The 13,234-nt window shown below is 47.5% G+C and overlaps 1 protein-coding gene across 2 annotated transcripts; it reads left to right on the top strand.

Annotated features, from left to right (window-relative positions):
• The first annotated feature begins 491 nt into the window (after positions 1 to 491).
• On the top strand, positions 492 to 12,986 carry LOC142573047 (Na(+)/citrate cotransporter-like). 2 transcript variants are annotated; one of them, XM_075682548.1, is made up of 5 exons: positions 492 to 631; positions 3,361 to 3,515; positions 4,953 to 5,229; positions 6,605 to 6,723; positions 11,095 to 12,986. In XM_075682548.1, the coding sequence occupies exons 3-5, from the start codon at positions 5,017 to 5,019 to the stop codon at positions 12,485 to 12,487; spliced, it is 1,725 nt and encodes a 574-aa protein (XP_075538663.1). In that variant the 5' UTR covers positions 492 to 631; positions 3,361 to 3,515; positions 4,953 to 5,016; the 3' UTR covers positions 12,488 to 12,986. The 2 variants fall into 2 exon arrangements, with proteins under 2 accessions (XP_075538663.1, XP_075538664.1); XM_075682549.1 differs by lacking the exon at positions 3,361 to 3,515.
• The last annotated feature ends 248 nt before the right edge of the window (positions 12,987 to 13,234 follow it).

Genomic DNA, 13,234 nt, shown 5'->3' with positions numbered 1-13,234 from the left:
TTCTTGCTGATATGTCAACGTTGATCCTCACTTCTAAGCCTACGCAGTCTAGCAGCTTGGATTCTTCTTCTAAGCATACAGTCTAGATAGATAGATAGATAGATAGATAGATAGATAGATAGATAGATAGATAGATAGATAGATAGATAGATAGATAGATAGATAGATAGATAGATAGATAGATAGATAGATAGATAGATAGATAGATAGATAGATAGATAGATAGATAGATAGATAGATAGATAGATAGGCTAAAACACCTGAAGCAAAGAGTCCTAATCGCAATAATAATAATAATAATAATAATAATAATAATAATAATAATAATAATAATCTATGGCTTAATTACTCTTATTACACTACCCCTTTTCTGAGGGTTCACTCCCCGCATCTTGGTCAATTTTTCTTTTTGCATATGTGCGAATGTGTGAAATCATCATGATCATCATTGCTTGAAGGCGTTTCTGTGGTAGTGAGCGAGAAGTAGAAGAAGAACGCGCGCTCAAGGCACGAGGACCAACCACGGACCGCTGCTGCACCCGAGGACGTTCCTAATTGACCGCTGCTGTCCAAGTGCTACCTTTGGCTTCTCCGACGATCACGGCAACGCACGCTGCATCGTCATTGTGAGGTGAGCTATACAACATTCCTATTTCATGACGAATTCTCACAGATCAGCAACTAAAAAATTAGTCACATCCCTTAAACTGTGGCAATCGGAGCTTCCGTGATCCAGCAAGGCAAAGTGGCGCATTAAGACATGAGACGCCTGCTGATCTCATTGGCGAACGCGCCTCTCAGGTACCGCAGTGGACCTTGCAGAGCAAACCACTCATCAGTAGAATGGCGTTAAATCACAGTACTCGACGCGCTCGACCTTGCTGAAACACGCAGAACCCCAAAATACGATGAGAGAAGCGCCGCGGATTTAGGCTATACGAGCAGGCCCCGTAACTCCTGCCTTCAGCATCGGCTAGGAGAAGCGCGGGCTCACTTATGCTATGTGGCAAGCCCAACGCGCCAAGCTACTCAGAACGCTGGCTCTCATGAGGGGCACTCGTAAGGGTGCTTTATTCCGACTTCTTTAGGCATGCGTTCATGGCCTAATCCTCATCAAACTTGCGGCATTAAAGGCCGATGTATTCCAACATGCGTTTATGTTTTAGCGTTTTGGAATTATGTGATGCGTTGGGAACCGATGTGGCTACGATTAAATTAGATCTGGAAAGGACTTTCGATCTTGTATCGCACAACGTTCTTTTAACGCTACTTGGCTATGTGAACTTGGGGGCACAGTTTCGCAGGGAGTAACAATGGCATACACTGACTGCGCAACTAGAATAATCGTCAAAAGACAGCTCACAGAAAATGTGGAGTGCAGTCCTCTGTTTGACAGGGATGTGTCATTTTGACACTGTTAATTGCTGCCTACCTTGAGCAGAGAACACATAAGAGGCTTTAAATTAAGGTCTGCACATGTCGAAATTGTAGATTATACCGACGATGTCGCCGTCTTTTGTTGGAGCATGGAGAGTATTCGCATAGCTAATGATATTGTCGAAAAAATTTGCACGATTTGGCAGAAGATCTCGGAGGAGGTATTCTGCAAGAGTCCACCTAGCGGACGTGTCCATTTTGTCTGCTGTTGAAGTTCTGATTGGCTACGCTGGGCTGCGCATCAACGTCAGTGAGGCGCCACCGATAATCAGCACTTCAGCAGCAGACGAAATGGACATGTACATTAGATCGACTCCTGAAGTATACCTCCCCTGGTTTCTGGCATGGCAAATGGGTGACTGGGTTACAAAGACCAGCGCATACGGAAAAAGTGCTCGGGCTTTTCTCTTATGCGCTGGTGTAGCCCTGCCGAAGCAGTATCTCGACGTTCCTTTAGACAAATACGATGGCACTGATGACTGCTCGTCAGATCAAGGATCACACGTAAATGAAGAGGCAGAGGCCTGGTAAGGGAGATGACCGTGAATGGTCGCGCGCTTTACGGTATGCAAGGTGTTTCTTGTGTCCAAGATATGGTATGTGATGAATGTATTGCACGCGTCATCATCAAGAATACATCAAGTGTTTTCTGTTATTTTGGCTTCAACATGCGGGAGAACTACTCCGACGAACTTGTTTCTTCCACTTAAAAATGTGGCCTTGGACTGGTATATTTATTTATAGACAAATTGTTTCATGTTTCTTTTTTCCTCCGTGATTGACAAGAGGAACTTTTACGCACAGTAATTCTAATGCACTCATGTAGGTTGCTTCCTGGTCTATTAAATTGCGAAGATATGCGTGGTACTATAACTGGAGGTATATGCGCTGGGTGTTGCTTTTTTGTCGTATGCTGCAAACTATATTTTCCTTTGAATATTTGGCCAATGTGTCAGAAAAACGACCTTACAAAGGTCGTCTTGATGATATGCTCCCTACACCGCTATCCCGTCTAACATATTCTTGAGACCCAGGGGAAAATGTGTTCAAGAGGGTTAAAAGATATGCCCGCTACTGCTGTTAATAGTTTTTTTAATCTACACTCAAACACATTACTTGTTAAAACGTGGCTGCAGCAAAAATGAATTTTTTTCCCTGGACGACTGGCCGTCTTTGACGTAAACGAAAAAACGTAAACCATATAGCAAGTTTTCTTAGATTAAAGGTAAGCAATTTTTCACTGGGATGTGTTTCAGCGAACTGTTAAAAAAGGAATTGTCACTGGACGACCACGGTATGCGAATGTAGCGTGACCATAAGACAGATGGTATTCCTTGCGATTTAATAATGCTCCTGGGTCTACACAGTTCGTGAAAGACCCGCACGCAAGTTCACGGGGCTGTTATTAATGCCTGTTCGGTGCGAGACAATTTCATTAAGAATGAAATTCATCTTAAAGAGGTGTTAGGAGTCATCCCGGTGATCCAGAGTGGATCACCCCTTTTAAGGATTTCGTAATGCTCAAAAAGCTTTATTACGTGTCAGCCACCGAAAGGCTGATACATTTTACCATTGTGTAACTGTTTGCTCAGCAAGAAAGACAATAACGAAAAGAAAATCCGTTCGTGGCATTAGTGAGAGCATCGGGCTTCTCTTTTGGCGGAACAGGACTCAAAACAAGCGATAAAAAACTTATATATATATATATATATATATATATATATATATATATATATATATATATATATATATATATATCGATCAAATGTAATCGGCCTACAGTTAAGGCAGAAGCACGTGTCGCCATGTCGGCGAAGTCGTGGAACCGATGTCGGCCAGCAGGGTCGTACCGCCTCGCGGGATTTAGGTGGCCCTGCGCCACAGTCGATATACTGGAGCCTCCGCGTGCCCAGTTCCTCGCAGGCGGGGTTTTCGCTCCGGAGCCCACAGCAACAGCCACTGGGTCACGTCCACAGCTGGCGGGGTAGCCCTGTGGCCACTCACCCGAACGCTCGTTCACCCCGGTTCAGGACCGCCAAGCCTCCTGGACCAGTTGCCCAGCGGAAGAACTGGGCGAGGTTTGTCACGTTTGTGTGCCGTTTTAATGTTTTAAGTGTGTCAGTACAAGTCTGATGTGTGTTTGTGTTTCTGCGTGCTGCTTCTGCCTCTTTCTGGAGCGATCCTACACCCAATAACATCACAAACTGTCGAGCCTGCCAGGATTCACTCATATATACAGTGAAAGAGGGCAGTTTCGCTTGAGCGCAGACGCACATTAGTAGACGGCACCATGGATTTAGAGAAACTCGCGGCCATAGGACTCCAAATAGGATTGTCAGGCGCAGAACTTCGCCGATGGGTTGAAGCCGAACAGGCAAAACAAAAGGACGAGAGAGCTGCGGAGCGAGAGGCAATCAAGGAGGCTGACGAGAGGCAGCGTGAGATCCTCCAGCTAAAGCTGCAGCTTCAGTAAGGAGCTCGGAATGTGCCGGCAGCGGCTTCTGAAATTTTGACTGCGCCCACCACTTCCTCGTCATCCCTCAATCCAAAGAAGTTGTTTCCTTTGTTCGACGAGAAACGCGATGACTTGCACGCGTATTTACAGTGATTTGAACGCGTAGCAACAGAGCAGGACTGGCCACAAGAAAAATGGGCTCTTGCTGTGAGCGTGTCTGACTTGGGAAGCTTTAACAGTGATCGGTCGTACGACTGCCGCCGATTCATTAGATTACCCGAACGTAAAGAAAGCTTTACTACAGAGGTTCCATTTCACGGCTCAAGGCTACCAAGAGAAGTTACGGAAAGCACGTGCAGTCGAGGGCGAAACTGGAAGACAGTTAGCAGCAAGAATCTCAGCCTATTCTCATCATTGGATTGAGATGGCTAACGTGCCTAAGACATTTGAATGTCTGCGAGATCACATGATCTCTGACCAGTTTCTGCGCTGTTGTGAACCAAAGCTAGTCATTTTCTTGAGAGAGTGAGAGTGCAAATCCCTTGACGGAACTTGCTAGCTTGGCGCATCGCTTTCTTGAAGCGCAGAACTGGACAAACCTAGGGAAAGGTCCCGATAACACAAAGGATCAGCCTTTCGTTCCATTTGCGCGTCGTCATGGTGTCGGTGACAGTGATGCATGTGACGGACCTCGAGTGAGCGTTTCCCCGGTAGGAAGTGAGTTCTCTAGGGTTTCGTTCCGCGTTCAGGAGAGAAATGCTTTGCGTTGACAGATAATCGTTGATGATGGTTTATGCCGTAATTTTGTAGTAATGACACGTCAGTGACACCTGAGCGCAAGCGGCTGCGCGCGTTCTCGCACACTGGTCATGGGGCCACTTCGAGGTTCCAAGGCAGTCAATATATATATATATATATATATATATATATACGATGCTGAATGTTGTTTGATTGACATCTAATAGCGAGCGCGCCATCGCCACCGCATGAAACGTGTTGGGGAACCACTCGTAACAGCACCGATGCAAAAAGCTGACGCGCATGTCTTACGCTCGCGCAGGTGAGACGCTCTTCCCAGCTACGGGGAGACTGGGGACCATCGGTGACGGCCAAGAGCAGCAGCCATGATAGAGCAGATTGCAAGTCCAGAAGACGTCTCGTTGACGGACTTTGCACGGCACGGGCTGCCCGACCGCTACAAGACCATCGGCTTCTATGTGCGCGCCTTCGCCATGTACGTCATCCCGGTCTGCCTGACGCCGCTGCTGTGGCAGCGCTCGGCCGAAAGCCACTGCGCTTTCATCGTCCTCTACGTCCTCTTGCTCTGGCTCTTCCAGGTACACATCCGCACCGCATCTGACTAACTGACGGCTACCGCATGCGCGCGCCGGTAGTAGCACGGATGCCGCAATTGCCAAAGACGGCTCACTTGCAAATAGCTCCAAACAGTCGAACATATCAACAAGAACTCCTCCCCTTCTCCCGATAGGGAGACAGAAACGCAAGGGATCTGCCATTAGCTAATATGAAGGCATAAACTACGTCACCCTCTCACGCCGACAACCTGTGAACAGCAAACACTCCGTTAGGCATTTGGGCTTATTGCTGTAATTTCGAGGCAAGACAAATAGCGTTGTGGCGTCGTCTCTGCCTCACTCACCGTTTACGTTTGTGCTCGAATTTTTGTGTCTCTGTGGTAGCTCGCGCCGAGGCCGGCTTGATCGGCACGTTGGGAGTTCTTTCTTTTTCTTTAGTTACTGGTTCTCATCACCTATACTGATCAGGAAGTTCACTCAGTGGCAGGCGGTCACTTAGGTCACTCAGATAGGTCCCTAAGCTATCCTTGTCATTATAATTAAGTTTATTTCTCCCTTACGTGCGAGCATTTGGCATTATTAACCTGCATTTGGGCATCAGTGCGTAATAAGAGCGATCGCCGTGATAACGCGACGACCGACGCTACAATTACTAATCGCAGACAGAAGTTACAAGTTTCTCAAGTAACAGTCCACAGCCTTAGGTAGCACATGCCTGTCACATAGAAAGATATACTTCGTGGTCGTAAACGTACAGTCGCAAGCAATTGTTTGAAGTCTAATGGGACCAGCAGTTAATGTCCCCAAAAAAAATATTGCGCATAACGTTTGCGATAGTGTTATTTCAAAACTTTTTTCATTGGCATTGGGATATCATTTGCGCGTCTACAGCGACGCTCATGTCAGTGACATGGAACAAAGCTAACCGAAGCCAACCTGCGTATCCATATTCTTAACTATACTTGCCTATTGTTCATCTCTACAAACCGATGCCGACTTTTCCCTCATAATAATTATGTGCATTGCATGCCGCATGCCAGAAGATGTGCGCTGTCGTTTTCACTTCGGAGGTTGGTCAATGCCTGATCACAAACCGGTTTGTTCGGGTCAGCGGCTCTGTGAATGTGCACCCAGGTTTCGCGAGATAGACTAGAGAGCCAAAAACAGCAGTCACAACATGGCCTCAAAGCAGAAAATTGGCAACTTATGAGCAGAACCAACAGTCATGTCGTACAAAGGAGGTGGCGACAGCTGAAAATCCATGTTTGGGAACCTTTTATGCGCAGTTAAGCAAAATGAATGCTATAGCCTGAACTTCAGAAAGTTGTCCAGCACATATGCACTGCAGAGGTTGTCATTTTTTTTCTTTGATATGTTTTCGCTTCTCTTGACGCAGTCTATTCCACCGGCCATCGTATCATTCCTACCAATAATTTTGGCGCCAGCGTTTCTGAATTACTCAAGTTCAGAGCTTCTGACGTACTACACATCCGAAACGATGCTGCTGTATATCGGGTACGTACCGCTTTCCTTTTATCAATTAGATGGCCCTTGTTTTGATTTGCAAAACTTACTTTCCAATGTTTTACGTCATTCGAATTCATGCCTGTGTGCCGACCGTATGTTGCTACCAATCTAGTGCACTCTCGTACCCTCTTCAAATAACTTTTGTAAGGCTCATCTGTGAGGAATGCCTTCTGCGTGGTCTACGCTGCCGTCTATACAGTTGTCTGTTGAACTTCAGCTAATTCATCAGCTCTAATCAATGTCCAGCATTCTAAAAAGATAAATGTTTTCTTTTAATGGGCCAAAATTTAATAACTCACAGTTGACAAGGTCGAGCGTCTTAAAAGGCCCCTCACCAGGCCCCATAGCAAATATTGTTGATACGCCGGAAGTTGTTATGGTCGTCTCTTACGCGTTCTGGCGCAAAATGTTTTCAAATCGGCTCATTAATAGCCGAGATAGAAATATTTCAGTGCCATGAACCCAGGATTTCAGCAGGCGGGCTCCACTACCACGCAAGGTGCTCTGTCCACTCGCCCCGTCTAGCCTCCGCAAGCGAAATTCCTTCCCTGCATTCTCCCATACCGGACCTCGAAGATCGCGTGACACATACGTCACAGGCCCCGCCTTCACTTTTTTTCTCCTGGTTTTTTGTCGGTGCTACGCACTTCCGCTGACAGTGTTGCGCGTGAGCAGTGGTGCGCGCTGTGCACAAGGAAACGTGACTAGCGGTATAATTCAGCGCTACAAGAATATTGAGGTAGAACAAGCGGATCACAGAGCATGGCCACGCGCTGGAGAACGGTAGAAAATTGCATAGTTTCGGTACCTACACACGTGACCGCACGACCGTTGGAACAAGCAGACGAAGAAGTACATCTCTCTTGCTTCGGTGCGAAGTAAAAAAAAAGCATGCAGACTTTACGTTCGTGTGTTTTATTATTTCTCTAAACTTCAATTCAAGCAGCAGGTCGCACAGATAACAGATTAAAAAAAATTAAATTATGGGGTTTTACGTGCCAAAACCACTTCCTGATTATGAGGCACGCCGTAGTGGAGGACTCCGGAAATTTCGACCACCTGGGGTTCTTTAACGTGAACCTAAATCTAAGTACACGGGTGTTTTCTCATTTCGCCCCCATTGAAATGCGGCCGCCGTGGCCAGATAACAGATGTCTTGATTAATTCAAGAAGTCACGTGTCACCACGAGCGACGTCCCACTGCGGACACGACTACGTAGGCGCAGGTACGCAAGTAAGTCATCCTCCGGCTTGGAGCGCGGCGGCTGTGAGAAGAAAAAACGGCGTTCCGTTTGAAATTTCAGATCTTTCCGCGGCGCGTAGTGGTGTAATACTTTGCAGACACGATCGTTATCGCGCGATGTATTCTCTGCGCCTGTGAGCTCAAAATGGCCAGACCTGGTGAGGGGCCCTGCAATGACATGCGTATTTACTGCAATAAGTCGTAACTTCCCTGCTGCAGTATTTATTTATTTATTTATTTAGTTATCTATTTAAATTACCTTACAGGCCCTATGGGGGCATTGTGTAAGGGGAGTTACAAAATCAAGGCAAAAAAGAAAGCGTAAGCAGTCTTCTAAAGTGTAATACAAAAGATACGCCTTAATACAGGGTTCATCAACATTACTACCAAGATCAAAACATGAAGAAGGAACAACTGAATTAATGAACGGCCACGAAGGTACACTTAAGGAAGTAACACGAGTAAAACTTAACGTAAGGCACTAATACTAGAAAGTAAAATAAACGAAAAATGAACTTATCAGGGAGTACAATTCTTGAAGGGATATTTAGGGAAAAAGACGCAAAAAAGCAGTAATATATACAGGGCATACAAGTGAACACGTGAGGCAGCATAAAATAGCTATTCACAAGAGCGAGATAGCAATGCATGAATATCACAAGACCTTCGAAGCACATTGTCAAGTGTAAGAAACAAGATGAAGTGATTTGTAAGTGCTATTATAAACAATGCTCGTGTAGGAAATGACGAAATTTTTCTTGATACGACTCGGAAGCAATGTGATCAGGCAGATTGTTCCACAAGCAAATGGCCGTAGGGGGTGCGGAAAAGTTAAAAGCATGTGTCGTACCCTACATGCGCGCAAAACTTAAGTGGTTATTTAAACGGCTGGACGTGTTCGAGGTGATCTGGATATGCAGTGTGGATTGTGTGGCATTATAAACGTATTTGTGAAACAAGGATAACAGAGCGATATTGCGGCGAAAAACTAAAGGCTGTATGGAATGATCGAGTTTCATTTGCGTTACGCTGGAATGATGGCTATAATTACGTGAAATGAAACGGGCAGCTCGGTTCTGGACTGATTCGAGCATGTCGATTAAGTATGTAGGATGTGGGGACCAAATGGATGATGCATACTCGAGCTGTGGACGAACAAATGTCTGATAGGGCAATTTGCGGATGTCGGAAGGTGAATTACCCAGATTACGACGTAGGTCCTTGAAGCTTTTGCGCAAACGGCTGCAATGTGGTCTGTCCAGGAGAGGTTTTAGGTTAGGTGAACACCCAAATATTTATACGATACTGTATGTAACAATTATTTATTATTGACGTTGAATAAAAATGAGTTTTCACGCTAACGACTAAAAGAAATTACCTGACATTTTGATACACTTAAAGCCATTAACCAGGTGCTGCACCAATAATGAATTAGGCTAAGGTCATTTTGAAGGGCCAGGTGGTCGTCAGTACTGTTAATTGATCTGTAAATAATGCAGTCGTCAGCGAAAATACGTAAGCGAGAAGAAACATTAAGTGGCAAATCATTTATGTAAATTAGAAAGAGTAAAGGGCCCAAAATGCTGCCCTGAGGCACACAAGAAATAAAGTAGTGCTTAGTACTGCGGTGAGGATTGAAATACTGCTATTAGAAAGCGCATTTTAGAAGGAAGCACAATCTTGACGTTGCTGATTGGAAGTTCTTGAAATTCGGCTTGTCTTGCGAAATATTTTTTTAGAGCGCAGTTCTATGCTCCCGTTCCTGCATTGAGCACCGGCGTCGTTCCTCGGCGTAACCCAGCGAACAAGCACAGCCAAAGATGAAAGCGAACGCGGAGCGTAGCGGCATATGAAAGGAGAGCGCGCGAGGTAAAAAATGGATGTGGCTGCAGAGAAAGCATGAGGCGGAAAGTAGAGGAGGAGCGGAGGAGAACGGCCTGCGCATGCACTGAGCTGCCGGCAGTCAAGGCATCCGCAGCCGCGTGGGCGATCTCATCTGCGCTTCCGAGTAGGGGCAGGGTGGCGTGAGGTGGGGAGGGCTACGCTTGCCCGCGACGTCAGCTGCTGAGGTCTCTCCGCGGTACCACTGTTTGTGACGGGGATCACTGCTCCTGCAAAGAGCAATGACGAGCGTCTACGAGTAAGGCTCGATGTGACGCTCCCTTGGGTGTTGTCACTGCTGACAACACCTAAGGGAGCGATTATGGCACGATTTCCCCACGACGAAGGGTTGCTATCGCCGTTGGTGGAAAAGCGAGTGCCGCGCAAGACGGGCTGTGCGGCGACGATGGCTACTATATGACGCCGGAGTAGCGCGCGTCTTCCGTATGAAAACAAAGCGCGCTACCCACAGACCCATAGCGTTCGCTTCCTAATATAAGCCCTGTACCTATATAGTCGCAATACAAAATATTGACACGCGAAATGAAAATGCGTATTTATATCCTAGACACCGAGTTGCGCTGATGTATTGCAATGAAATTCGACAGATCGTCGAAGGGGAAATGTTCAAAATTTCTAGGTAAGATAGACAATAATATGTTCGCTAACAGCTTTGCCTCCCCCCCCCCCGCAAGATCGCACATCCATGATTGAAAAATTGGCAGATGGGTTTAGCGTAACTGCTTTCCAAATATATGGCGCAGTATCTGTGACCTACGCGATGGCTTGTAGGAAAGTGAATAAATTTTATCGTGCAAGTCAATAAAAATATTCGGCTGTAATAAATGACGAAGCACAAGCAACACTAAGCCGTGGTATTGTTGCCTAATAAGAAAGCCAGTCCTATTTGAAAACCAGGTTAATCGTGTCAAAAAAGAAAATACATAATTGTTTCAATGGTTTTCACAACACCTGTAATACAGAGTTATAGATACCAAGCTGCACAATAAGAACATTTTCATTTGCAAATTTCTGTTTATCACGTGTGCAATATTTACGGACTCGTGTCGGCTCCTTCGTGGGATATTTTTTCCTTACTGCAATTAATACACTGATGAAAGGTATCCATCTACAGAGAAAACAGCCATAATATGTGCTTAGTTCCGTCCTTTCTTTTAGAGATGTTTTCTAAGCAAATTTATGAACGCACGTAACACTGGCCACTCCCCTTACAGCTACGCTCTCGTCGTCCACGGTGTCGAAGCGACCAATCTGCACAAGCGAGTCATACTGACGTCCCTGCTGGTGTTTGGGGGCAAGTCGGGCTTCATCATCGGCGGCTTCGTCATCACCACCATACTTGTCTCGATGTGGACCAACGCCGTGCGCACCGCCTCCATCGTGCTGCCCATCGCTATGGAAGCGCTACAGCACATCCAGGACAACCGCTTGTTTCACGTGCTCGAGCTGCGGATGCGCTACGTCCGCCGTACCGCGGGCATCGGTACGCCCATCATGGAGGCGCGCTACCTGATCGAAGGCGGTGTCGTCATGCCGGAGGTGATACGCATCCTGAGCCAGTTCTTCACCGTCAAGAAGGGCCTGCTCATCGGCATCTCGTACTCTGCCGTTCTGGGAAGCATGGGCTCCGTTGTCGGCTGTGGTGGCAACCTGTTCGTCAAGGCCTTCCTGGAGCAGATGTACAACTACCGCCGCATCACCATCTACCAGTGGGTTCAGTGCCATCTGCCCCTGACGGTGCTCTGCTCGTTCACGCTGTGGTTCGTGCTTTCCGTGTGCTACGCGAGCGACGTGGTGTCGAGCGACCACATCTCCAAGCGAGCCTTCGAGGACATCATCTACCGGCACTTCGCCGAGCTGGGAGCCGTCAGCTTCACCGAGGTGGCGACTATCATCACCTTCCTCTGCATGGCCGCGGCTATCGTCGGCTCGCACTACTACGCTGAAGCGTTCGACATCGAGGCGGCAGAGTCCACCTTTAGCGAGACGGCGTGCGTCTTCTTCTCGGCCTTCGTTCTGCACGCGCTGCCGAGCATCTACAACTACCGACGCGGCCGGTTGCGACGCCGTTTCCGCGGCCAGACGGCGCACGACGCCGTCAAGAAGATCTCGTGGGCCTTCGTCATCACCATGGGTGCGGGCGTGTGCGTGGCGAAGCTCATCGTGCACTACAACCTGCAACAGTTCTTCGACTGGCTGCTGCCACACCACGTGATCACGTCGGCCTTCTACTTGCAGCTGCTGGTCGCGTTCTTCGCCCTAGTGCTGGCCGAGATCAACAACTCGCTCAACAACATCGTGATCTTCTCGCCGCTCATATGCCATATTTCGGACGCGCTCAAGGTGCACCCGCTGTACCTGCTCATGCCGTTCACCTTCTGCTGCTACTTCGGCTTCGTGGCGTCTACTGCAACGCCCGTCACCGAGTACGTCACCGACTACGGGGACTTGCTCGAGGTCGAGTTCATACTGCCCGGCATCGCCATGAAGGTCGGCTGCGCGCTCATCGTGCTGCTCGCGTACAACACTTGGTGCTGGGACTACCTCTACCTCAAGGAGGCAATCGGGCCGCTTACCAAGCGGAACCAGACGGCCCCAGAAGCCTAATTCCAACGAGCCACATCCATGCCTTTTCAAGACATTTGCGGTGCTCGCCTCCTCTGTTCTCGAGCTTCCTGCGTGTATTGCAAAAATTTGTTTTTGTGTATGTGTGTGTTTTGGAGGGATTACACACTATACTTAGCATATACGCTGCGTTTTTTTTTTCTCGCTGTTTCTAGAGTCGTCACGCGTGCTGGCCGCACGAACGACGCTACTGCGCATTGCGCGTGCCAGCTCCTGGCGAGTCTTTCTGTCGCACGAAGCTTCTGCAGGACAATACGGCCTGCAGCGATTTTCTTTGTTTTAGCATTGTGGCCCGCGTGACGTCCGGCTCACCTTCCGTTGCATAGTGCGCCGACTGCGATCGGTGGCGCACTCCATGCACGGAACTTGCGATCAATGCAGTGCCAAGAATTCGGAGCTGGATAAAAGGCGTCTTTCACTCCTGCAGCTAAACCGACGTTTCAGTATTGTTAGAATAAACGTTGACTGTTTATATGAGAAATTTAACGCGTGTATTTGGTGAATTCCTGGTGAACTATATTTTCGTATAGCTTCTTTTGTCAGGTACTGGACAAACTAACGCCGCGAGAGAAGGTCGACTTAAATGTGCTTTCGGAACGGCGTTACAAACGCGAGGTGCTCAGGAAAAGCACTTAGGTTCTTCCATTTTTATTAAGTGTCGGTTTTAATGCAGTCGATAAAAAAAGAGGATGGTACACAACGTGGAGGATGCCTCCACTTCGCTGTACA

The sequence above is a fragment of the Dermacentor variabilis genome, chromosome 2 (genome assembly GCF_050947875.1).
Source record: "Dermacentor variabilis isolate Ectoservices chromosome 2, ASM5094787v1, whole genome shotgun sequence".
NCBI classification, from domain to species: Eukaryota; Metazoa; Arthropoda; class Arachnida; order Ixodida; family Ixodidae; genus Dermacentor; species Dermacentor variabilis.
This window is presented reverse-complemented; position numbering and strand designations above follow the sequence as displayed.